Source organism: Bombina bombina, chromosome 4 (genome assembly GCF_027579735.1).
Source record: "Bombina bombina isolate aBomBom1 chromosome 4, aBomBom1.pri, whole genome shotgun sequence".
In the NCBI taxonomy this organism is placed as follows: domain Eukaryota; kingdom Metazoa; phylum Chordata; class Amphibia; order Anura; family Bombinatoridae; genus Bombina; species Bombina bombina.
Genome location: NC_069502.1, coordinates 758,551,175 through 758,575,382, shown reverse-complemented (window position 1 = coordinate 758,575,382; position 24,208 = coordinate 758,551,175). Strand labels below are relative to the sequence as shown.

Sequence of the window (24,208 nt, the reverse complement as noted above, 5' to 3'; positions counted from 1 at the left end):
GAGAAATACTGCTTCAGAGCTAGCTGCTGATTGTTGTCTATATGCTGCCAGTAGTGCATTGCTACTCCTTCATTTTACTTTGACTTTAATATTCTTTTAAAGTCAACCCTGGTTTGTCAATGTGCTTAACTGGTATAAAAAGTTGGTAAAGATTTCTTATGTGTAGGGAAGGATTTGGTAATGCTGACAAATTTATTTTTGCATTCCACTTACAGATTCTCTGAGGTAATGTGGAATGATTTAGCAGATTTTAGATTGTGTGATAAGAAGCTGATGCAATACGAACTTGTGTTTTTATTGCTCTAATTTTCACATGCTCTGTATTTAAATAAATATTGCTTAGTCTGTTGGTTTTTTTTTTTGTTTTTTTTAATACGTGGCAACCAGAGCCATAAATTCACAACAAATTAGCTGGAGTGACTCGGATTAGAATATTTTTTAATAACTCTTTTCTCTACATTTATAAAATGTATCATACAGTATAATTATTAAAGTCTGCTTTTTGACTTGTCAGGTACAAAAAAGAGAGAGAAGTTTGACAGTACCCAGCACTCACAAAACACTATATAGTAACAATATGCATTGAAAACCGGATTGTGTCCAGAACTGGTTATTAAAACGTAACTTTTACTAATGATAGAATAAAATAAAAAAGGTTGGTAAATAGTACCAAATGTATAACATAAATATGTGAGACATACATTTTAAAACTTAGATTAAGAAACAGATCAGGACTGTGTGTGTGAGACTTCAAAAACAGAATTACTTCCCTGGGTAATAGTTCAAATACACCGTAACCTTCAGGGCTCAGAGAATACACGGATTGCTCTAAAGCTAATCTAAAAAGGGGATTGACCCCAACAACATTACCTAATCTGAGCAATACTGGTATCTAGAGCAGGAGAGGAAACGGTTTATAAATGACTGATTAAGGAAGGCAATTGCCACATCAATATAAGCTTAGAAAAGTCCCAGGTAAACACAAATTAGCAAGTCTCATGCACACAGACAAGGCCTTTTTGACTTGTCAGCATTAAGAGTGTATCTGCTTTGTAAAGACTATTTTAACATGTTTGTAATTCTGTACCAGTCACTATTTTTTATTTTTCTTGGCCTTTCTTAGCTAAGCCACAGCTGAAGACCGAGATTGGCATTATAATCTGTGATGTAAACGACCCCCCTTCCCTGGCAGAGATGTGTAAAAAGGCCTCTGTTGTTCTCGATTGTGTGGGACCAGTAAGTATTAAACAGCTGGGTGAAGGAAAGAACTATTTTTTTTTTTTTGTTCTTTTGCAGCCTTATTAGATTAATATATAAATTGTTAAAGGGACAGTCTAGTCAAATTAACCCCTTAACGACCAAGGACGTACGCCATACGTCCTCAAAAAAATACAGTTAATGACAGAGGACGTGTGGCATACGTCCTTGGTCTGGAAAGCAGCTGGAAGCGATCCTGCTCGCTTCCAACTGCTTTCCGGTTATTGCAGTTATGCCTCGATATCGAGGCATCCTGCAATAACCCCCCTTGGCCATCCGATGCAGAGAGAGCCACTCTGTGGCCCTCTCTGCACCGGACATCGGTGACCGGTATCGTTGGTGGGTGGGAGCAAGTCTGGGAGGCGGGTGGGCAGCCATCGATGTGCCGAGTGGAGGGGGGCGGAACAGATGGGAGCGCGCACGGGGGGCGGCGGTGGCGGGGCGGCGCGTGCATGGGGCGGGAGCAGGAGGGAACCGCTACACTGCAGAAAAACAAAGTTAACCCCTTAATGACAGAGGACGTACCAGGTACGTCATAGAAAAAACTCCCTTAGTGACAATTGACGTACCTGGTACGTCCTCTGTTGTCTGAAGTGCTGGAAGCGATCACGATCGCTTCCAGCTGCTTCCAAGGGATTGTAGTGATGCCTCAATATTGAGGCATCACTGCAATCCCCTATTTTACATACCGATTCAGAAAGGGCCACTGTGTGGCCCTTTCTGAACCAGCACTGATACTAACAAATTCGTTGGTTGTTGTTTGCTGCCTTAATCTCTAGCAGCCTCCTTATATTTCCCAAAGCGATCTTACCTAGTCTGCATTTTTTACCCGAGCGGCGATTGCGGCCGGGGGGGGCGGGGGGGCGCGTGCGCGTGCACGCAAATTATGCCGATAATGAAAGAGAAAAAAAAAAAGACCAATGTGGAAGCAGGGGGATCTTAGCTCTTTAGTAAGGGATCTGGGAGGGGGAGGGATGTAGATCGTTTAGGGGGGCCAGCTACACTACAGAAAACAAGTATTAAATAGAAAAAAGTAAAAAAAAAAGACAGCTGCCAGTACCCAAGATGGCGGCAAATAGTTAGAGGGGGAGGTTTAGAGAGATGTATTGGGGGGATCAGGGAGGTTGTGGGGTAAGGGGGGATCCATCACTGCAGACTGTATGAAAAAATTAAAAAAATAATAATAAATTATTTTTATTTCAGTACTGGCAGACTTTCTGCCAGTACTTAAGATGGCGGTGACAATTGTGAGGTGGGGGAGGGAAGAGAGCTGTTTGAGGGGGGTCAGGGGGGGATCAGGGGGTGGGATGTGTCAGGTGGGAGGCTGATCTCTACGCTAAAGCTAAAAATTAACCCTACAAGCTACCTAATTAACCCCTTAACTGCTGGGCATATTACAAGTGTGGTGCGCAGCAGTATTAAACGGCCTTATTATTACCAAAAAGCAACGCCAAAGCCATATATGTCTGCTATTTCTGAACAAAGGGGATCCCAGAGAAGCATTTACAACCATTTGTGCCATAATTGCACAAGCTGTTTGTAAATAATTTCAGTGAGAAACCTAAAATTGTGAAAAATTTAAGTTTTTTTTTTTATTTGATCGTATTTGGCGGTGAATCAATACTTTGGGATGTCTTCTAAATATAAATATATACATGTCAAGGGATATTCAGGTATTCCTGAAAGATATCAGTGTTCCAATGTAACTAGCGCTAATTCTGGAAAAAAGTGGTTTGGAAATAGCAAAGCGCTACTTGTATTTATGGCCCTATAACTTGCAAAAAAAGCAAAGCACATGTAAACATTGGATATTTCTAAACTCAGGACAAAATTTAGAAACTATTTAGAATGTTTTTTTTTTGGTGGTTGTAGATGTGTAACAGATTTTGGGGGTCAAAGTTAGAAAAAGTGTGTTTTTTTTCAATTTTTTCCTCATATTTTACATTTTTTTATAGTAAATTATAAGATATGATGAAAATAATGGTATCTTTAGAAAGTCCATTTAATGGCGAGAAAAACGGTATATAATATGTGTGGGTACAGTAAATGAGTAAGAGGAAAATTACATCTAAACACAAACACTGCAGAAATGTAAAAATAGCCATTGTCATTAAGGGTAAGAAAATTGAAAAATGGTCCGGTCATTAAGGGGTTAATAAAAGGAAAAAAAAATTTTTTTTAAAAAAATTAAATAATCATCTAAGGGATCTGGAAGGGGTGAGGGGTTGGTCTTGGGGGGGGGGGAGCTACACTACAGAAAAGGGCAATTAAAAAAAAAAAAACATACTTTTTTTACTAAACTGGGTACTGGCAGACAGCTGCCAGTACCCAAGATGGCGCCCATTAAGGCAGAGGGGGAGGGTTAGAGAGCTGTTTGGTGGGGGATCAGTGAGGTTGGGGGCTAAGGGGGGATCCTACACAGCAGCATATGTAAATATGCTAAAAAAAAAAAAGTGCAAATATAGCTTTTATTTTAGTACTGGCAGAGACAATTGTGGGGTGGGGGAGGGAAGAGAGCTGTTTGGGAGGGATCAGGGGGTCTGATGTTTCAGGTGGGAGGCTGAGCTCTACACTAAAGCTAAAATTAACCCTGCAAGCTCCCTACAAGCTACATAATTAACCCCATCATGCTAGCCATAATACACGTGTGATGCGCAGCGGCATTTGGCGGCCTTCTAATTACCAAAAAGCAACGCCAAAGCCATATATGTCTGCTATTTCTGAACAAAGGGGATCCCAGAGAAGCATTTACAACCATTTGTGCCATAATTGCACAAGTTGTTTGTAAATAATTTCAGTGAGAAACCTAAAGTTTGTGAAATGGGGAACGTTTTTTTTATTTGATCGCATTTGGCGGTGAAATGGTGGCATGAAATATACCATAATGGGCCTAGATCAATACTTTGGGTTGTCTACTACACTAAAGCTAAAATTAACCCTACAAGCTACATAATTAACCCCTTCACTGCTGGGCATAATACATGTGTGGTGCGCAGTTGCATTTAGCGGCCTTCTAATTACCAAAAAGCAATGCCAAAGCCATATATGTCTGCTATTTCTGAACAAAGGGGATCCCAGAGAAGCATTTACAACCATTTGTGCCATAATTACACAAGCTGTTTGTAAATGATTTCAGTGAGAAACCTAAAATTGTGAAAAATTTAACTTTTGTTTTAATTTGATCGCATTTGGAGGTGAAATGGTGGCTGGCATGAAATATACCAAAATTGGCCTAGATCAATACTTGGGGTTGTCTACTACACTACACTGTCTGCTATTATGTCTGCTATTTCTGAACAAAGGGGATCCCAGAGAAGAATTTACAACCATTTAAGCCATAATTGCACAAGCTGTTTGTAAATCATTTCAGTGAGAAACCAAAAGTTTGTGAAAAAAGTAGTGAAAAAGTGAACGATTTTTTGTATTTAATCGCATTTGGCGGAGAAATGATGGCATGAAATATACCAAAATGGGCCTAGATCAATACTTTGGGATGTCTACTAAAAAAAAAAATATACATGTCAATGGATATTCAGAGATTCCTGAAAGATATCTGTTCTAATGTAACTAGCGCTAATTTTGAAAAATAATGGTTTGGAAATAGTGCTACTTGTATTTATTGCCCTATAACTTGCAAAAAAAGCAAAGAACATGTAAACATTGGGTATTTCTAAACTCAGGACAAAATTTAGAAACTATTTAGCATGGGTGTTTTTTGGTGGTTGTAGATGTGTAACAGATTTTGGGGGTCAAAATTAGAAAAAGTGTGTTTTTTTTTTTTTTCCATTTTTTCCTCATTTTATATATTTTTTTTTTATAGTAAATAAAATAATGGTATCTTTAGAAAGTCTATTTAATGGCGAGAAAAACGGTATATAATATGTATAGGTTCAGTAAATGAATAAGAGGAAAATTACAGCTAAACACAAACACAGCAGAAATGTAAAAATAGCCTTGGTCCCAAACGGACAAAAAATGGAAAAGTGCTGTGGTCATTAAGGGGTTAAACTTTCACGATTCAGACCATGCAATTTTAATCAAATTTCCAATTTACATTTATCATCAAATTTGCTTTGTTCTTTTGGTAATCTTTGTTGAAAGCTAAACCTAGGTAAGTTCAAAAGCTAATTTTGAAGCCCTTGAAGGGCACCTGTTGGTGCATTTTGACAGTTTTTCACAACTAGACAGCGCTAGTTCACGTGTGCCAAATAGATAGCAATGACTGGCAAAAAGCAAGTCTGTCAAAGAACTCAAATTCGGGGTCAGTCTGCAGAAGCTTAGATACAAGGTAATCGCAGGTAAAAAGTATATTAATATAACACTGGTGGTTATGCAAAACTGGAGAAAGGGTTATAAAGGGATTATCTATCTTTTTAAACAATAAAAAAATCTGGAGTAGACTGTCCCTTTAAACACTGTTGTAACTTCACCCTATAAAACTTTTTTAGTTTGTCAGACTGAAATGGGTTGATATTTTGTACCCAGCCTCTGTGCACATATAAATATGCTCAAAACTACAGTATTTGTTATGCACTTATCTGAATGTGCTAAGATAGCACTACCCCTCCAAATTGTACACCTTATGTTATTTATCGATAAAACACTCTGGCTTGCTCAAATTCTATATTGAATAGATATGGATAATGCTCAGAATATTAACGACTTACATATTGTTACTACACTCCATTATTTAGGGCTAGATTTATCAAAGCTGAGGCGTACAGGGGCGCATATACGCGCCTCTGTACACCTCAGCACGCCTGTGGCGGGGCAAAATTACCCGCAGGTAATCACCATTGCACACGAGCGCAATCCCACGCACAGCCAATCACGCGCGGGCAAGAGCTGTCAATCTCCTAGGTCGGACTCGACCGTGGAGATTGAATTTCGCGACCTTAGAGGTGGCAAATAAGTTAGGGAAGCGACGGTCTGGGGTGACCGCTACTTGTTAAATTATGGCAAGCAAGTTCTTGTGTGAACTTACAGCCGTAGGGCTTTGATAAATCGAGCCCTTAGTGCTTACCATGAGAGAATTTTCCAAATTAAATTCACCAAATAAATATATGGTATTAATATATTCTCTTGGGCTGTTGGATTTTAATTTTAAAATGTAATGCTTTTTAACATTTGATTGAAAACTTAAACTCAGGCAAGTTGTGTTCTGGTTTTGTTTTGTTTTTAGATATTGACTTTACAATTTTTCTGTGTGTGTAGTCTTTCCTACTGGATACCGCCATCTTGGAGAGTAGGTATTTTTGCACCCTGTGACAGAATTGGTGCAAATTTTTTCAGACCAGTGATGTTGCTGGCTGTTTGACAGCTGTATTGTGCACTTCTGGTTTGTGTGCATGATACAGAGCAAGGACCTAACATTTTTGCAGTGCTGCATTGCTCTACATTATTCCTGTGGCTTTTTATTATATATGTTATGTAATATTTACACTGTGTGTAAAAACTGCACATATGTAAAGTTCTTGCTCGGTATTATGTGTGCTAACCAGAAGTGCCCGATTCAGCTGTGAAAAAGCCATATCCTTGATCTGTGAATGGTCAGCACTTCTATCACATGGCGCAGGAGTATTCCAGATGGAGGCGCTAAATATGAAAATGCAGAGCTTCAGCAACCAGTACCTTTTTAAAGGATTAACATTGGAAGAATAGCTCTGAAAAAAGCTGCAGTATGGCGAGTAGTAAACATTGTAGTTGTGTCCAGCAGTTTTTCATCTGTTAAAATGTATACATTTTTATTGAAGTAAAATTGCATATTTTTTGCCTTATACCACCCCAATCATAATAAACATAACTGGCTTTAGTGTTTCAATTACGTAAATCTTTACTATAGTAACCATTAAATAACTTCTGGATTTAAAAAACAAAACTTTATTATCACAGTTTACTTATCTGAATGGTTAAAATACTCTTATCTGAAAATAGTAATATATATTGGTTGTAACTGAAACAATATCTCATTATATATTTCTTTTAAAACACAACTGTCAGTAATGCCCATTACATTTGTCCAAATTTGAATACCAAAACATCAAAATCAAACGCAGTAACAAATTATCAACGTATATTCAGATAGAGCATGCAATTTTAAGCAACTTTCTAATTTACTCCTATTATCAAATTCTTTTCATTCTCTTGGTATCTTTATTTGAAATGCAAGAATATAAGTTTAGATGCCGGCCCATTTTTGGTGGACACACTGTTGTTCTTGCTGATTGGTGGGTAAAATTCACTTACCAATAAACAAGTGCTTTCCATGGTTCTGAACCAAAAAATAGCTTAAAGGGACACTCAAGTTAAAATTAAACTTTCATTATTCAGATCGAGCATGCCATTTTAAACAACTTTCCAATTTACTTCCATTAAAGGGATAGTATACACTCATTTTCATATAACTGCATGTAATAGACACTACTATAAAGAATAAGAGGCACAGATACTGATATAACAATCCAGTATAAAACTGTTTAAAAACTTACTTAGAAGCTTCCAGTTTAACTCTGTTGAAAAGGTTGCTGGAAAGCCCACTCCCCCTTCTTTTGCATATGAAAGACCCTTTACACAAACAGGAGCAAGCTGGAGAAGGTAGCTGACGGTATTCACATAAAACTTTGGGGCTTGGTTAGGAGTCTGAAAATCAGAACAGTTATTTAAAAATAATCAAAACTATAATTTTTTTGTAAAAAATCTTTATGGGCTATTTAAATAGATCATCTACAAAACATTTATGCAAAGAAAAAATGAGTGTATAATGTCCCTTTAACTAAATATGCACAGTCTTTTTATATTTAAACTTTTTGAGTCACCAGCTCCTACTGAGCATGTGCAAGAATAAGTGTGTATGCATTTGTGAATGGCTGATGGCTGTCACATGGTATGTGTATGCATTTGTGATTGGCTGATGGCTGTCACATGGTACAGGGGGAGTGGAAAAAGACATAACTTTTAAAATTGTCAGAAAAAAAATCTACTGTTCATTTGAAGTTCAGACTAAGTGCTATTGCATTGTCTTGTTATCTTGCATTTGTTGATTATGCAAATCTACTGTGTTGACTGGTCCTTTAAATGCCTTCTTTTTCAAATAAAGTTAACAAGAGAACCAAGAAAAATTGATAATGTGTAAATTAAAAAAATGCTTAAAATTGTATGCTCTATCTGAATCACGAAAGAAATAATTTGAGTTCAGTGTCCCTTTAACAATAATTCTCTATTACAATCTTCTTAATTTCATGCTGTTTATCATTATTTGTTTCATATTCCCTTCAATCATTGAATTACACTGTTTGTAATGAAGACATGGTTACAATCCTTTTTTTTTTTTTCCTTCTAGTTTATCTCTATGGGGCTGATTTAACATGCAGCAGTTTCTGCGTGAGCCGGAAACCTATAAGTTTAGAAGGCCTTAGGACCACTGCTCCTTAACTTGTCCACCACCTCTGAGGCGGCAGATAGCAATCATCCCGATTAGATACGATCTGGATGATTGACACCCCCTGCTAGCGGCCGATTCGCCGCAAATCTGCAGGGGGCGGCATTGCACAAGCATTTCACTAGAAATGCTTGTGCAATGTTAAATGCCAACAGCATATGCTGTCGGTATTTAGCAATGTCGGGCGGACATGATCCGCTACAGCGGATCATATCTGCCCGCATTATAATCGGTCCCTAAGGATTTAAATTTCACAGTTTGACTTCTTGGCAGGGATAGAGTTAAAGACCCCTTTCAGGATAGAATAGTTTGATTAGTGCTTTTAACATTATTTTTTAAATTATTATAAATTGTAGTACCCAAAAATTGACTAAAGATTCTGTCAAGCTAAATTGTAAATAGTTTCTGTTAATATAGTCTACAAAATCATTTAATGACTCATTTTTTTCACCAAGAAAGCATCTAGCTAATCAATTGTGTGCATGCCATATTTTATAAAAATTAGTGCATTTTTTTAGCTGTAGGTTTGGCTAATCATTTTCAATGTTAAATGGGGAATTGTGCTTTTTTTTAAGATTTAAAGGGACTTGAAACCAAAACATTTTGTTTCATGATTCAGATAGAGAATACAATTTTAAACAACATTCCAATTTAGTTCTATGATCTAATTTGCGTCATTCTTTAGATATCCTTAGCTGAAGAAATAGCAATGCACATTGGTGAGCCAATCACATGGGGCATCTATGTGCAGCCACCAATAAGCAGCTATTGAACCTATTTAGATATGCTTTTCAACAACGGATATCAAGAGAATGGAGCAAGTTAGTTAATAGAAGTAAATTGGAAAGTTGTTTAAAAGTGCGTGCTCTTTTTAAATCACGAAAGAAAAAATTTGTGTTTCACGTTTTTTAAAAAAAAAAATAACTCCAGAAAGGGACACTGAACCCAATGTTTTTCTTGTGTGATTCAGATAGAGCATGCAATTTTAAGCAACTTTCTAATTTACTCCTAGTATCTATTTTTCTTATTTCTCTTGCTAATTTTATTTGAAAAAGAAGGCATCTAAGCTTTTTTTTTATTTATTTATTTTTTTCCAGACTCGGGACAGCACTTTTTTTTTTTTTTATTGGTGGATGAATTTATCCACCAATCATCAAGGACAACCCAGGTTCACCAAAAATGGGCCGGCATATAAACTTATATTCTTGCATTTCAAATAAAGATACAAAGAGAATGAGGACAATTTGATAATAGGAGTAAATTAGAAAGTTGCTTAAAATTGCATTCTCTATCTGAATCATGAAAGAAAAAATTTGGGTTCAGTGTCCCTTTAACAATTTTATTTTAAATGTCAGCATTTCCAGAGGGTGTTCACAACACTAAGTAACAAAGAAATTGGTTCATGCAAAGTTAACTGCATCTGAGAAACATGCAACAGTCTAGCAACCTTACATTTTCAAATCAGTATTTTTTTTTTTCCTGCTCTTTATGAATAAATAATATATCTTCAGTTACTAAATAATAAAATAGCCCATTGTATTGAAAGAAAGTCTTCTGTTGCTGCGTCTAGCGGGACTCTGCACCATGTCCTGTGTTAATTTGAGCATTGCTGTGTGTGAAATGTTTAAATATGATCTTTGTGCATCAGAGCACAGTGACTTAGTATTGCTCAAAAGCAGACTGAACTCTCTTATCGTTCACTCACCAGCTCTAATCAGCTTTATGGTGACTGTGCTTTGTAGGGCAAAGTTCTAGTATTTCAGTTTCATGTGTTACATAATCCTGGCTAAGGTTCAATTCTAATTTCAAATATGTGCTATTACTTTTTTTTTTAAATTTGGGAGTGGTTTCCCTACTAGCAGAATACTTTTTTTTTAAAACCCCTTTGTTTGGGTTAAAGGGATATGAACCCCCCCCCCCCAATTTTATTTTGTTTATTTTCAGACAGAGCATAGAATTTTAAACAAGTTACCAGCTTACTTCTATTATCAAATTTTGCTTTGTTCGCATGGTATTCTTTATTGAAAAGCTACCTAGGTAGTTTTCAGTAGCACTACATGACAGGAAATAGTCATCTAGTGCTCTTGCAAATCAATATAATTGTTGCAAAAATGCTGCTTTATAGGGCTTCAGACACATGCACGCTCCTGAGTTTACTAGGGGTGTTGAAAATGATCGTTAGTCCGATGCAGACTTAAACGATTCTGCATCGATGCACTGAAGTTAAGAATCAATTCCAGAGTGACGTCATCACACAAGGACACATGACCCCGCGCACATTATACCGACGCACCAAGCCCTGCACCCGTTCGTTTGCCGTGCTCTCGCTGCTTTTATTGGCTGGGACAGGTATAGCGGGTTAGATTGTGTCTGGAGCTGTCATTGACTGCGCTTCCTCTCGGTATTGGCGGTCAGTTACGGCGTTTGCCCACGGATGGTTGTACTGGTGTCAGCAGCAAGTCAGCAGCAAGTCCTGGCGGTGCAGTCTCTGAGTTGAATGAGAGAGTAGGGTTATAGAACACAGGCCACATGATAAACAATAACCCTCAATTGTTGTGCATTGCGGGATCTGTGTTCTATAATCCTACTCTCTCATTCACCTCAGAGACATTAGAGAAGTTTGACTACCCCATAGCCCACACTGTGTGAATCACAGAAGTTGGATACATTCACAGGCTACATCATATGCAATTTAATGGTTGTGTTTCCCCATGTATCCAGTTAGATTATGATTTTGACAACATACTATTATTTTTAAATTTTAAGATCTTTAGAGCTGTGATATGTGTCACTGCATTTTTATTTGCTCTTGCTGTGTTAAAAGCCAGTATTCCCTTTATATTTACAACAAAGTGGCAGAGTGTGGCTGGCTGCATGCATGTGCATTGTCCTTTCACAAACCCTACTGATCTGAATGTTTCAAGTTTGACTTTTATCACCCATTAAATACTCAGATGTGCAAGAATTGACATCTTTAGGGGTCTTATGATATTTAAACTTCTTCTTATTTTTCTATTATAACAGAATCTGTTTCAGTCCTCATGATTCAATAAAGAATCTGATTGGCACAAACATATATGCAAGTAGGAAAATGAGAAAACCCCAAACAAGTGCATCTGATCAGAGAAAGAATGAGAACTGAGGAGTGTAGGATAGAGAAACAATGGCTTTATGGTATTTACTGCATAAGTGTATATGTATATATATATCTATCTATCTCACACAGTCCAAGTTACAGTGTTACCCTCCTAAGGTCGTATGCCTGGGTGCAAAAATGTATTGTATATTCCTCCTGAAAAATGCACTCACAGGACTCTTTTAAAGTGAACAAAAACTTGTCAATAAAAACAATTTTTTGTTCACTTTAAAAGAGTCCTGTGAGTGCATTGTCCAGGGTGTGTGTGTGTGTGTGTATGTATGTATGTATGTATGTGTGTGTGTATATGTGTGTGTATATATATATATATATATATATATATATATATATATATATATATATATATATATATATATATATATATATATATATATATATATATATATATATATATATATATATATATATAATCGTTGTATAATTAACAGGGAAGCATGATCAAAAACAAAAATATAGAAATAAAACTCACAGCAATACCGAGAGACCGAAGTGTGCAGAGCTTCCAAAACAAAATATCTAAGTGACACATGGGAAACCACTGAATTTACTCTCATGTATCAATAGATTGGCTTTAGGTAGATATGTGGCATACTAAAAGGTGTACAGCTTATTTTTTAACAATTTAACTAAAGATATAACGTTATTTTTATAGCAACTTGTGTTACAAAATTCAAAGCAAAAGGAATGACTGAGTGCTCATAAATAGATTAAATATTCTCCTCCTATACTCCTATTAATCTACATATCTTTAGAGATTGACAAAGACTTAAGAGTCTTTTTAGCTAACTAATATAACTAACCTTATCAAAGAGAAAACTGATAGGTCAAAAAATAATTTTTAGCCTAAAAAAGACCCATACTCAATTTTCTCATTTAAGCCAAGAGGGGACACTGTTTTTAGCACATACATCCATCTTGCTTCTTTCTTTAAGAGACATTTATTATTATCCCCTCCTCTACCACTTATTCCCTGATCTATTCCTACAAATTTTAAAGAGGTAGTGTTGCTGTCTAAAATGTCGCACTACACTAGTATCCCTTTCATAGAGGATATCATCCCTGTGCTCCTGTATCCTGTCCTTGAACATACGTTTCGTTTTCCCTACATAGAACAGGGGACAGGAGCATCGTAAAAGATATACTACTCCAATAGTATTACAATTTGAAAAACATCTAATATTAGTTTCCCAATATTCGCAGAAAATGATTTGCATTTTAACATGTATGGACAGTACACACAGTGTCCACATGGAAAATTACCCTTCACTTGTTGATATCTATTTAACCAACATTTTTCAGGTTCAGACCTCACAAATCTACTTTTAACTAACTTATCTTTTAAGTTAGGAGATTTTTTTTGCAGTCAATAAGGGTTTACTTCCTATTTTTTCAACAATTCTCTCATCTAGGGATAACAAGTGCCAGTTGTGGGACAGAATGTCTCTTATATTTTGCCATTGGCAATTATAGGTAGTTATAAATCTTATATAATTGTCAGTCGTGACATTTTCTCCAACATAGGTGTGTCCGGTCCACGGCGTCATCCTTACTTGTGGGATATTCTCTTCCCCAACAGGAAATGGCAAAGAGCCCAGCAAAGCTGGTCACATGATCCCTCCTAGGCTCCGCCTTCCCCAGTCATTCTCTTTGCCGTTGCACAGGCAACATCTCCACGGAGATGGCTCAGAGTTTTTTGGTGTTTAAATGTAGTTTTTATTCTTCTATCAAGAGTTTGTTATTTTAAAATAGTGCTGGTATGTACTATTTACTCTGAAACAGAAAAGAGATGAAGATTTCTGTTTGTAAGAGGAAAATGATTTTAGCAACCGTTGCTAAAATCGATGGCTGTTTCCACACAGGACTGTTGAGAGGAATTAACTTCAGTTGGGGGAAACAGTGAGCAGACTTTGGCTGCTTGAGGTATGACACATTTCTAACAAGACTTGGTAATGCTGGAAGCTGTCATTTTCCCTATGGGATCCGGTAAGCCATTTTCTTAATTTTCAATATAAGAATAAAAGGGCTTCACAAGGGCTTTAAAGACTGGTAGACATTTTTCTGGTCCAAAACGATTACTTTATAAGCATATTTAATGGTTTATAACTTTGGAGAGTTATTTTAATCTTGGGAATTTTATTAAAAAAACGCCAGGCACTGTATTGGACACCTTTTTCACTGGGGGCCTTTTCTAGTCATAGGCAGAGCCTCATTTTCGCGCCACTAATGCGCAGTTGTTTTTGAGAAGCTAGGCATGCAGATGCATGTGTGAGGAGCTCAGATCCACTGAAAAAGCTTATTGAAGGCGTCATTTGGTATCGTATTCCCCTCTGGGCTTGGTTGGGTCTCAGCAAAGCAGATACCAGGGACTGTATAGGGGTTAAATGTAAAAACGGCTCCGGTTCCGTTATTTTAAGAGTTAAAGCTTTCAAATTTGGTGTGCAATACTTTTAAGGCTTTATGACACTGTGGTGAAATTTTGGTGAATTTTGAACATTTCCTTCATACTTTTGCGTATATTCAGTAAAAAAGTGTGTTCAGTTTAAAATTTAAAGAGACAGTAGCGGTTTTATTTTAAAACGTTTTTTGTGCTTTGTTATCAAGTTTATGCCTATTAACATGTCTGAACTATCAGATAGACGATGTTCTGTATGTTCGGAAGCCAAGGTTCCTCTCCATTTAAATATATGTGATGAATGTGACAAACAAAGTAGGGACAATGATGCCACTGATAATAATGTTGCCCAAAATGATTCCTTAAGTGAGGGGAGTAAGCATGGTACTGCATCATCTCCTTCTATGTCTACACCAGTCTTGCCCACTCAGGAGGTCCCTAGTGAATCTAGTGCGCCAATCCTCCTTACTAGGCAACAATTAACGGCTGTAATGGATAATTCTATTAAAAACATTTTAGCCAAAATGCCCACTTATCAGCGAAAGCGCGACTGCTCTGTTTTAGATACTGAAGAGCATGAGGACGCTGATGATAATGGTTCTGACATGCCCTTACACCAGTCTGAAGGGGCTAGGGAGGTTTTGTCTGAGGGAGAAATTTCAGATTCAGGAAAAATTTCTCAACAAGCTGAACCTGACGTTATTACATTTAAATTTAAATTGGAACATCTCCGCGCTCTGCTTAAGGAGGTGTTATCTACTCTGGATGATTGTGACAATTTGGTCATTCCAGAGAAATTATGTAAGATGGACAGGTTCCTAGAGGTCCCGGTGCCCCCCGAAGCTTTTCCTATACCCAAGCGGGTGGCGGACATTGTAAATAAAGAATGGGAAAGGCCCGGCATACCTTTTGTCCCTCCCCCTATATTTAAGAAATTATTTCCTATGGTCGACCCCAGGAAGGACTTATGGCAGACAGTCCCCAAGGTCGAGGGGGCGGTTTCTACTCTAAACAAACGCACCACTATCCCTATAGAAGATAGTTGTGCTTTCAAAGATCCTATGGATAAATAATTAGAGGGTTTGCTTAAAAAGATGTTTGTTCAGCAAGGTTACCTTCTACAACCAATTTCATGCATTGTTCCTGTCACTACAGCAGCGTGTTTCTGGTTCGAGGAACTAGAAAAGTCGCTCAATCAAGCATCCTCTTATGAGGAGGTTATGGACAGAGTTCAAGCACTTAAGTTGGCTAACTCTTTTACCTTAGACGCCACTTTGCAATTAGCTAGATTAGCGGCGAAAAATTCAGGTTTTGCTATTGTGGCGTGCAGAGCGCTTTGGCTGAAGTCTTGGTCAGCGGATGTGTCCTCCAAGAACAGATTGCTTAACATCCCTTTCAAGGGGAAAACGCTGTTTGGCCCTGACTTGAAAGAGATTATTTCAGACATCACTGGGGGAAAGGGCCACGCCCTTCCTCAGGATAGGTCTTTTAAGGCTAAAAATAAAACAAATTTTCGTCCCTTTCGCAGAAACGGACCAGCCTCAAATTCTACATCCTCTAAGCAAGAGGGTAATTCTTCTCAAACCAAGCCAGCCTGGAGACCGATGCAAGGCTGGAACAAAGGTAAGCAGGCCAAGAAGCCCGCTACCAAGACAGCATGAGATGCTGGCCCCCGATCCGGGACCGGATCTGGTGGGGGGCAGACTCTCTCTCTTCGCTCAGGCTTGGGCAAGAGATGTTCAGGATCCTTGGGCGCTAGAAATAGTTTCTCAAGGTTATCTCCTGGAATTCAAGGAACTACCCCCAAGGGGAAGGTTCCACAGGTCTCAATTGTCTTCAGACCAAATAAAAAGACAGGCATTCTTACATTGTGTAGAAGACCTGTTAAAAATGGGAGTGATTCATCCTGTTCCATTAGGAGAACAAGGGATGGGGTTTTACTCCAATCTGTTCATAGTTCCCAAAAAAGAGGGAACATTCAGGCCAATTTTGGATCTCAAGATCCTAAACAAATTTCTCAAGGTCCCATCGTTCAAGATGGAAACCATTCGGACAATTCTTCCTACCATCCAGGAAGGTCAATTCATGACCACGGTGGATTTAAAGGATGCGTATCTACATATTCCTATCCACAAGGAACATCATCGGTTCCTAAGATTCGCCTTTCTGGACAAGCATTACCAGTTTGTGGCACTTCCATTCAGACTAGCCACTGCTCCAAGAATTTTCACAAAGGTACTAGGGTCCCTTCTAGCGGTGCTAAGGCCAAGGGGCATTGCAGTAGTACCCTACTTGGACGACATACTGATTCAAGCGTCGTCTCTACCACAAGCAAAGGCTCATACGGACATTGTCCTAGCCTTTCTCAGATCTCACGGGTGGAAAGTGAACGTAGAAAAAAGTTCTCTATTCCCGTCAACAAGAGTTCCCTTCTTGGGAACAATAATAGACTCCTTGGAAATGAAGATTTTTCTGACAGAAGCCAGAAAATCAAAACTTCTAAGCTCTTGTCAAGTACTTCATTCTGTTCTTCTTCCTTCCATAGCGCAGTGCATGGAAGTAATAGGTTTGATGGTTGCGGCAATGGACATAGTTCCTTTTGCGCGAATTCATCTAAGACCATTACAACTGTGCATGCTCAGACAGTGGAATGGGGATTATACAGATTTGTCCCCGACGATCCAAGTAGATCAGAGGACCAGAGATTCACTCCGTTGGTGGCTGACCCTGGACAACCTGTCCCAAGGGATGAGCTTCAGAAGACCAGAGTGGGTCATTGTAACGACCGACGCCAGCCTGGTGGGCTGGGGCGCGGTCTGGAAACACCTGAAGGCTCAGGGTCTATGGTCTCGGGAAGAATCTCTTCTCCCGATAAACATTCTGGAACTGAGAGCGATATTCAATGCTCTCAAGGCTTGGCCTCAACTAGCAAAGGCCAAATTCATAAGGTTTCAATCAGACAACATGACGACTGTTGCATATATCAACCATCAGGGGGGAACAAGGAGTTCCCTGGCGATGGAAGAAGTGACCAAAGTAATTCAATGGGCGGAGCTTCACTCCTGCCACTTGTCTGCAATCCACATCCCAGGAGTGGAAAATTGGGAAGCGGATTTTCTGAGTCGTCAGACATTTCATCCGGGGGAGTGGGAACTCCATCCGGAAATCTTTGCCCAAATAACTCAATTATGGGGCATTCCAGACATGGATCTGATGGCGTCTCGTCAGAACTTCAAGGTTCCTTGCTACGGGTCCAGATCCAGGTATCCCAAGGCGACTCTAGTAGATGCACTAGTAGCGCCCTGGACCTTCAACCTAGCTTATGTGTTCCCACCGTTTCCTCTCATTCCCAGGCTGGTAGCCAGGATCAATCAAGAGAGGGCTTCGGTGATCTTGATAGCTCCTGCGTGGCCACGCAGAACTTGGTATGCAGACCTGGTGAATATGTCATCGGCTCCACCATGGAAGCTACCTTTGAGACGGGACCTTCTTGTTCAAGGTCCGTTCGAACATCCGAATCTGGCATCACTCCAACTGACTGCTTGGAGATTGAACGCTTGATTTTATCAAAGCGTGGGTTCTCAGATTCTGTCATTGATACTCTTATTCAGGCTAGAAAGCCTGTAACTAGAATTTACCATAAAGTATGGAAGAAAGATATCTGTTGGTGCGAATCGAAAGGATTCCCATGGAACAGGGTAAAAATTCCTAAGATTCTATCCTTTCTACAAGAGGGTTTGGAGAAAGGATTATCTGCAAGTTCTTTGAAGGGACAGATTTGTGCTTTATCTGTTTTACTTCACAAGAAGCTGGCGGCTGTGCCAGATGTTCAGGCTTTTGTTCAGGCTCTGGTTAGAATCAAGCCTGTTTACAAACCTTTGACTCCTCCTTGGAGTCTCAATTTAGTTATTTCAGTTCTTCAAGGGGTTCCGTTTGAACCCTTACATTCCGTAGATATTAAGTTATTATCTTGGAAAGTTTTGTTTTTGGTTGCAATTTCTTCTGCTAGAAGAGTTTCAGAGTTATCTGCTCTGCAGTATTCTCCTCCTTATCTGGTGTTCCATGCAGATAAGGTGGTTTTGCGTACTAAACCTGGTTTTCTTCCTAAAGTTGTTTCTAACAAAAATATTAACCAGGAGATAGTTGTGCCTTCTTTGTGTCCGAATCCAGTTTCAAAGAAGGAACGTTTGTTGCACAATTTGGATGTAGTTCGTGCTCTAAAATTCTATTTAGAGGCTACAAAGGATTTCAGACAAACATCTTCCTTGTTTGTTGTTTATTCTGGTAAAAGGAGAGGTCAAAAAGCAACTGCTACCTCTCTCTCTTTTTGGCTTAAAAGCATCATCAGATTGGCTTATGAGACTGCCGGACGGCAGCCTCCTGAAAGAATCACAGCTCATTCCACTAGGGCTGTGGCTTCCACATGGGCCTTCAAGAACGAGGCTTCTGTTGATCAGATATGTAAAGCAGCGACTTGGTCTTCACTGCACCCTTTTACCAAATTTTACAAATTTGATACTTTTGCTTCTTCTGAGGCTATTTTTGGGAGAAAGGTTTTGCAAACCGTGGTGCCTTCCATCTAGGTGACCTGATTTGCTCCCTCCCATCATCCGTGTCCTAAAGCTTTGGTATTGGTTCCCACAAGTAAGGATGACGCCGTGGACCGGACACACCTATGTTGGAGAAAACAGAATTTATGTTTACCTGATAAATTACTTTCTCCAACGGTGTGTCCGGTCCACGGCCCGCCCTGGTTTTTTAATCAGGTCTGATGATTTAATTTCTCTAACTACAGTCACCACGGTATCATATGATTTCTCCTATGCTAATATTCCTCCTTTACGTCGGTCGAATGACTGGGGAAGGCGGAGCCTAGGAGGGATCATGTGACCAGCTTTGCTGGGCTCTTTGCCATTTCCTGTTGGGGAAGAGAATATCCCACAAGTAAGGATGACGCCGTGGACCGGACACACCGTTGGAGAAAGTAATTTATCAGGTAAACATAAATTCTGTTTTTCTTAGAGTACAGCAAGTCATTTCGTTTCAGTTTTCTAACTTTATTAAGGGTGGATTTTAACAAGTTATGTGGTATCCTCTTTCTAGGAAATTTTTGCACATTATCTCCGCATGGTGTTCAAATTTTAATTTTTGAGGAACAATTCCTCTTTAATCTTAGGAGCTGACCATAAGGGATTCCTCTCTTTAGAGATTCTGGATGGCTGCTGGATGCCTCCAACAGGCTATTAGTCGCAGTACTCTTGCGATGGTTCTCTGTAGAGATACAATTACCTTCTTTTCTAATACAAATATCAAGAAAGGGAAGCTCTTTATCGCTAAATGCATATGTCAGCAAAATATTGCGATTATTTTTGTTTAGTGAATCAATGAATGAAGGCAGGTCAGGGGGCCATCCCAAAACATTAGGATGTCATCCACATATCTAATCCAAAGGGATACATGGGAACTGAACACATCCCCAAATTGTTCAAATATGTCCAACTCCCATGCTCCCAAGTGAAGACAGGCATACGTGGGTGCACAAACTGCTCCCATTGCTGTCCCCCTGACCTGCCTATAAATTGAACCATCAAATTCAAAAACATTGTTTTCAAGAATAAACCTTAAAAGGTTTATAACAAAGATGGTATGATTGTTGCTACCAGAACCTCTAGACCTCAAAAAATGTTCGCAGGCATTGATTCCTGCCTCATGCGGTATGGACGAGTAGAGACTTTCTACATCTAGGGATACAAGGATGGTTTGTGAAGAGACTGATACATCATCTATTATATATATTTATTTATTACTCTTGGGTCTCCCTAAGAGTAATGGGTAATCCAGACGTGGACCCCGTGCACACATGCCCTTAGAGAGATACAACTGCACCTCACTGACGAGGCACACAGAAGGCCGAAACGATCGTCTGGGGTTGTTGCTTCCCTTGTTCAGAGAAGAATTGCCTGGTGTTTTGGCGCTGGACTGTCATTGGGCAGGATCAGGCTGATATGCTACAGGATATTTTTTCTCTGTGAAGGGGCATAGTGTGCAAAAGAACGCGCACCCTGAGTTGCAATTTAAATGAACAGGCATGGAAGTTATTTTAGCTTTTGTTCTATCTCAGGAGTGCTGTTCTCTCTCTCTCTCTCTCTATCTCTATCTGTACTCCGCACTTAATATGAATAAATCAATAATGAATGAACAAAGAAAGCAAAACAAACAAATCATTAGTTGCATTACATACAAGAACCAAGATGCAACAACCATACATACAAACTGGGTGTCCCCAGTTATCAAGCAGCAATGGAGTGGTGGAGGTTTAGAGCAAAAAGCAAAACCCTGGTTGTATATGGAAAACCATGGGTATGTTTGTATTGGATACAAGCACTAAAGAAACAAGATAAAGGCAGTTCATGCACTTTAAGGAACATTGCAGTTTTTGGAAAAGATATATTGATGGTGTCTTTATGGTTTGGACAGGGGATAACACCTCACTGATGTCTTTTTTTTCATTCATTGAATACATTTGATCCAAATCTTCAATTTACCATCAATTATGACTCTCGCACACAAAATTTTCTTGACATAACTGTTTCCTTGAGAGATGGTTCCTTGTTAACAGATGTGTTTAGGAAGGACACAGATAGAAACAATCTCTTGGTTTTTTTTTCTAGTTTTCATCCTCCACAAACCATTAAGAACCTTCCTTTCAGTCAACTTTTAAGGGCCAAACGGATAGTTAACAATGAATCACGTTTGAACGAACAATTCCAAAACCTTTTTGATCGCTTTGAGAACAGGGGATATCCAGCTGACTTATTACATGTTCACAAATTAAAGGTAGATTTAATTCCCCGTTCTCACCTTATGCAGAAAAAATCCTCAAAAAAAACATTGAAGGATAGAATCCCTTTTGTGGTACCTTATGGCTACCACATTCCATCTTTGAAAAGGATCTTTAGGACACTGGGGTCTGTTATTAGAGGACAGACTTCTTGCTAGTACTTTCAAGGAGTTTCCATTATTTTCATATAAGAGAAACCGTAATTTGAGAGACACCCTGGTCAAAGCAGACATAGGAACTGGGCATACTAGAGTAGCTGAGAACTCTATTGCATATGGCACATTCCCCAGCAACAATTGCGCACAATGTAATTCCATACAACTAGGTGACGCAATCACACACCCCAGATCGGGGAAACTCCTGCCTATCAGAGGACATTTTACCTGTGATTCTAATTACGTGGTTTATGTAATTAAATGTCCATGTGGTCTAGCCTATGTTGGCCAGACAACCAAACCGATCAGAGAAAGGATCAAACAGCATAAAGTAGCCATTGGTAAACTTGATCCTTCTGCTCCTGTCGCCCATCACTTCACACTTTTAGGACACAACAAAAGTCAACTCAAATTTCAGGTGGTGGATGGGGTTGGCCTCTTAAGGAGAGGTGGTAATAGGCAGAAATTACTGTTTGAAAAGGAAGCAATTTGATCCAAAAAATGGATTATTTGACCCCCTATGGTCTAAATAGGGAGATTACATGGGGTACTTTTGTCTAGGGACTGTGGTTTCATCCTTCCTTTTTGGAAGAATGTGGACAGTTGTATTGTAGTTTGGATTAGGACATAGAACCCTGAAAAATGATTGTTCATTTGTTGAAATTTGTATTTTCTGCCCTTTAAACTGAGCATTAAAATGCATTCATATCGTTATTATTTATTAATTATTATGTTTTTCCTTTTTGATTATATCCATAATATTTATATGTATGTTCCCTCTAAAAAATAGCTTTCATACGTGAACAGTAGGTGTCACTTAGTGACAATCAATTGTTGAGTTACATTTAGCAAATGATTTATTTTATTATTCTATACATTTAGTTCCTGTGTTTGACATTGATGTCTACATATGAGCAGAATGCACTATAATGTGATTAAGTGTTCACCTTTATTTCGTAAATGGCACATATTACTTCTAATTATATGAAGCCTCTGTGTCTGTTATGTTAGCCGTTTTGCATTTATATATATTTGCGTATGTCGGTGATGTGTCTGACACCTATCTGTGATACTTTGAATGGTTGCGCTAGGTGGGCGTGATTACTACACATAGTGAGCAAGCTTTAAAAAGGAGGTGGTTATCCGAATTCTGACAGGCCAAGTTGAAGGGCGGAGCCCGAAACGCGCGTTGCCTGCTACTGTGGAAGTGACGTCAGACGCCAATAGTGCTGGATACCTGCACGCTGGTTTGAATCGCTGACAGCTTGATACATGCTGAGTATTGCCGGAATCACTACCGCTACTTGAGTCTTCAGAAAGGACAGTATCTATTTGATATTCTGCCACGGTTTGGGTGAGATCGCTCATAGATCGTTACACATACACAGCTCTCATCCTCCGGCGGACTTTGGTCCTTGAGTGCCGGAGTTGCAACAATATAGCAACAGTTTATGCATGAATACTGCTGATACGTTTGGAAACATATTGCCACATACCTGTGATTGCTGGGCATAATTTGTCATCTTGGCTACTTTAATCACTGCATCTTTTACTGTATAAACTGCCTGAAGTGCATGAACTGCTTTAATTGCTATATACCCATGATTTATTGGCACATTTTATCATCTTTGCTACTGCCAGCCTACTAACCATTGCATCTGATACTGCATGAACTGCTTAAAGTGCATGAACTGCCTTAATCTTGTTTCTTTAGTGCTTGTATCCTATACAAATATACCCATGGTTTTCCATATACAACCAGGGTTTTGCTTTTTGCTCTAAATCTGTCCTCCATCACTCCATTGCTGCTTGATAACTGGGGACACCCAGTTTGTATGTATGGTTGTTGCATCTTGGTTCTTGTATGGAATGCAACTAAGGATTTGTTTGTTTTGCTTTCTTTGTTCTCATTAAATTTTTCTTTATGCTCATTTATGCATTCATTATTGATTTATTCATATTAAGTGCGTAGTCTTATACCTGTATTCATACTATTTTTGGTGTATTGGTAGTAGTGCACCTTAGCCTCGAGCACTTTCACTTGTTTAATTATTAATATATTCATATGTACATTAGTGCTTATCCTCTCATTTTATGTTAATATATATATATATATATATATATATATATATATATATATATATATATATATATATATATATATATATATATATATATATATATATATATATATGTGTATACAGGGAGTGCAGAATTATTAGGCAAATGAGTATTTTGACCACATCATCCTCTTTATGCATGTTGTCTTACTCCAAGCTGTATAGGCTCGAAAGCCTACTACCAATTAAGCATATTAGGTGATGTGCATCTCTGTAATGAGAAGGGGTGTGGTCTAATGACATCAACACCCTATATCAGGTGTGCATAATTATTAGGCAACTTCCTTTCCTTTGGCAAAATGGGTCAAAAGAAGGACTTGACAGGCTCAGAAAAGTCAAAAATAGTGAGATATCTTGCAGAGGGATGCAAGCGTTTCATTCAAAATAGTCAACAGGGTCGCATGAAGCGTGTGGAAAAACCAAGGCGCAAAATAACTGCCCATGAACTGAGAAAAGTCAAGCGTGCAGCTGCCAAGATGCCACTTGCCACCAGTTTGGCCATATTTCAGAGCTGCAACATCACTGGAGTGCCCAAAAGCACAAGGTGTGCAATACTCGGAGACATGGCCAAGGTAAGAAATGCTGAAAGACGACCACCACTGAACAAGACACACAAGCTGAAACGTCAAGACTGGGCCAAGAAATATCTCAAGACTGATTTTTCTAAGGTTTTATGGACTGATGAAATGAGAGTGAGTCTTGATGGGCCAGATGGATGGGCCCGTGGCTGGATTGGTAAAGGGCAGAGAGCTCCAGTCCGACTCAGACGCCAGCAAGGTGGAGGTGGAGTACTGGTTTGGGCTGGTATCATCAAAGATGAGCTTGTGGGGCCTTTTCGGGTTGAGGAT

General features: G+C 38.9%; 1 protein-coding gene across 2 annotated transcripts in view; it reads left to right on the top strand.

Annotated features, from left to right (window-relative positions):
- Positions 1–24,208, top strand: part of LOC128656889 (saccharopine dehydrogenase-like oxidoreductase) — a 109,307-nt gene that overhangs the window by 8,041 nt on the left and 77,058 nt on the right. For both annotated transcript variants that reach the window (XM_053711054.1, XM_053711055.1), the window contains exon 2: positions 1,124–1,236. In XM_053711054.1, coding sequence (XP_053567029.1) covers positions 1,124–1,236 — 113 coding nt within the window. The remainder of the gene's footprint in view (positions 1–1,123; positions 1,237–24,208) is intronic.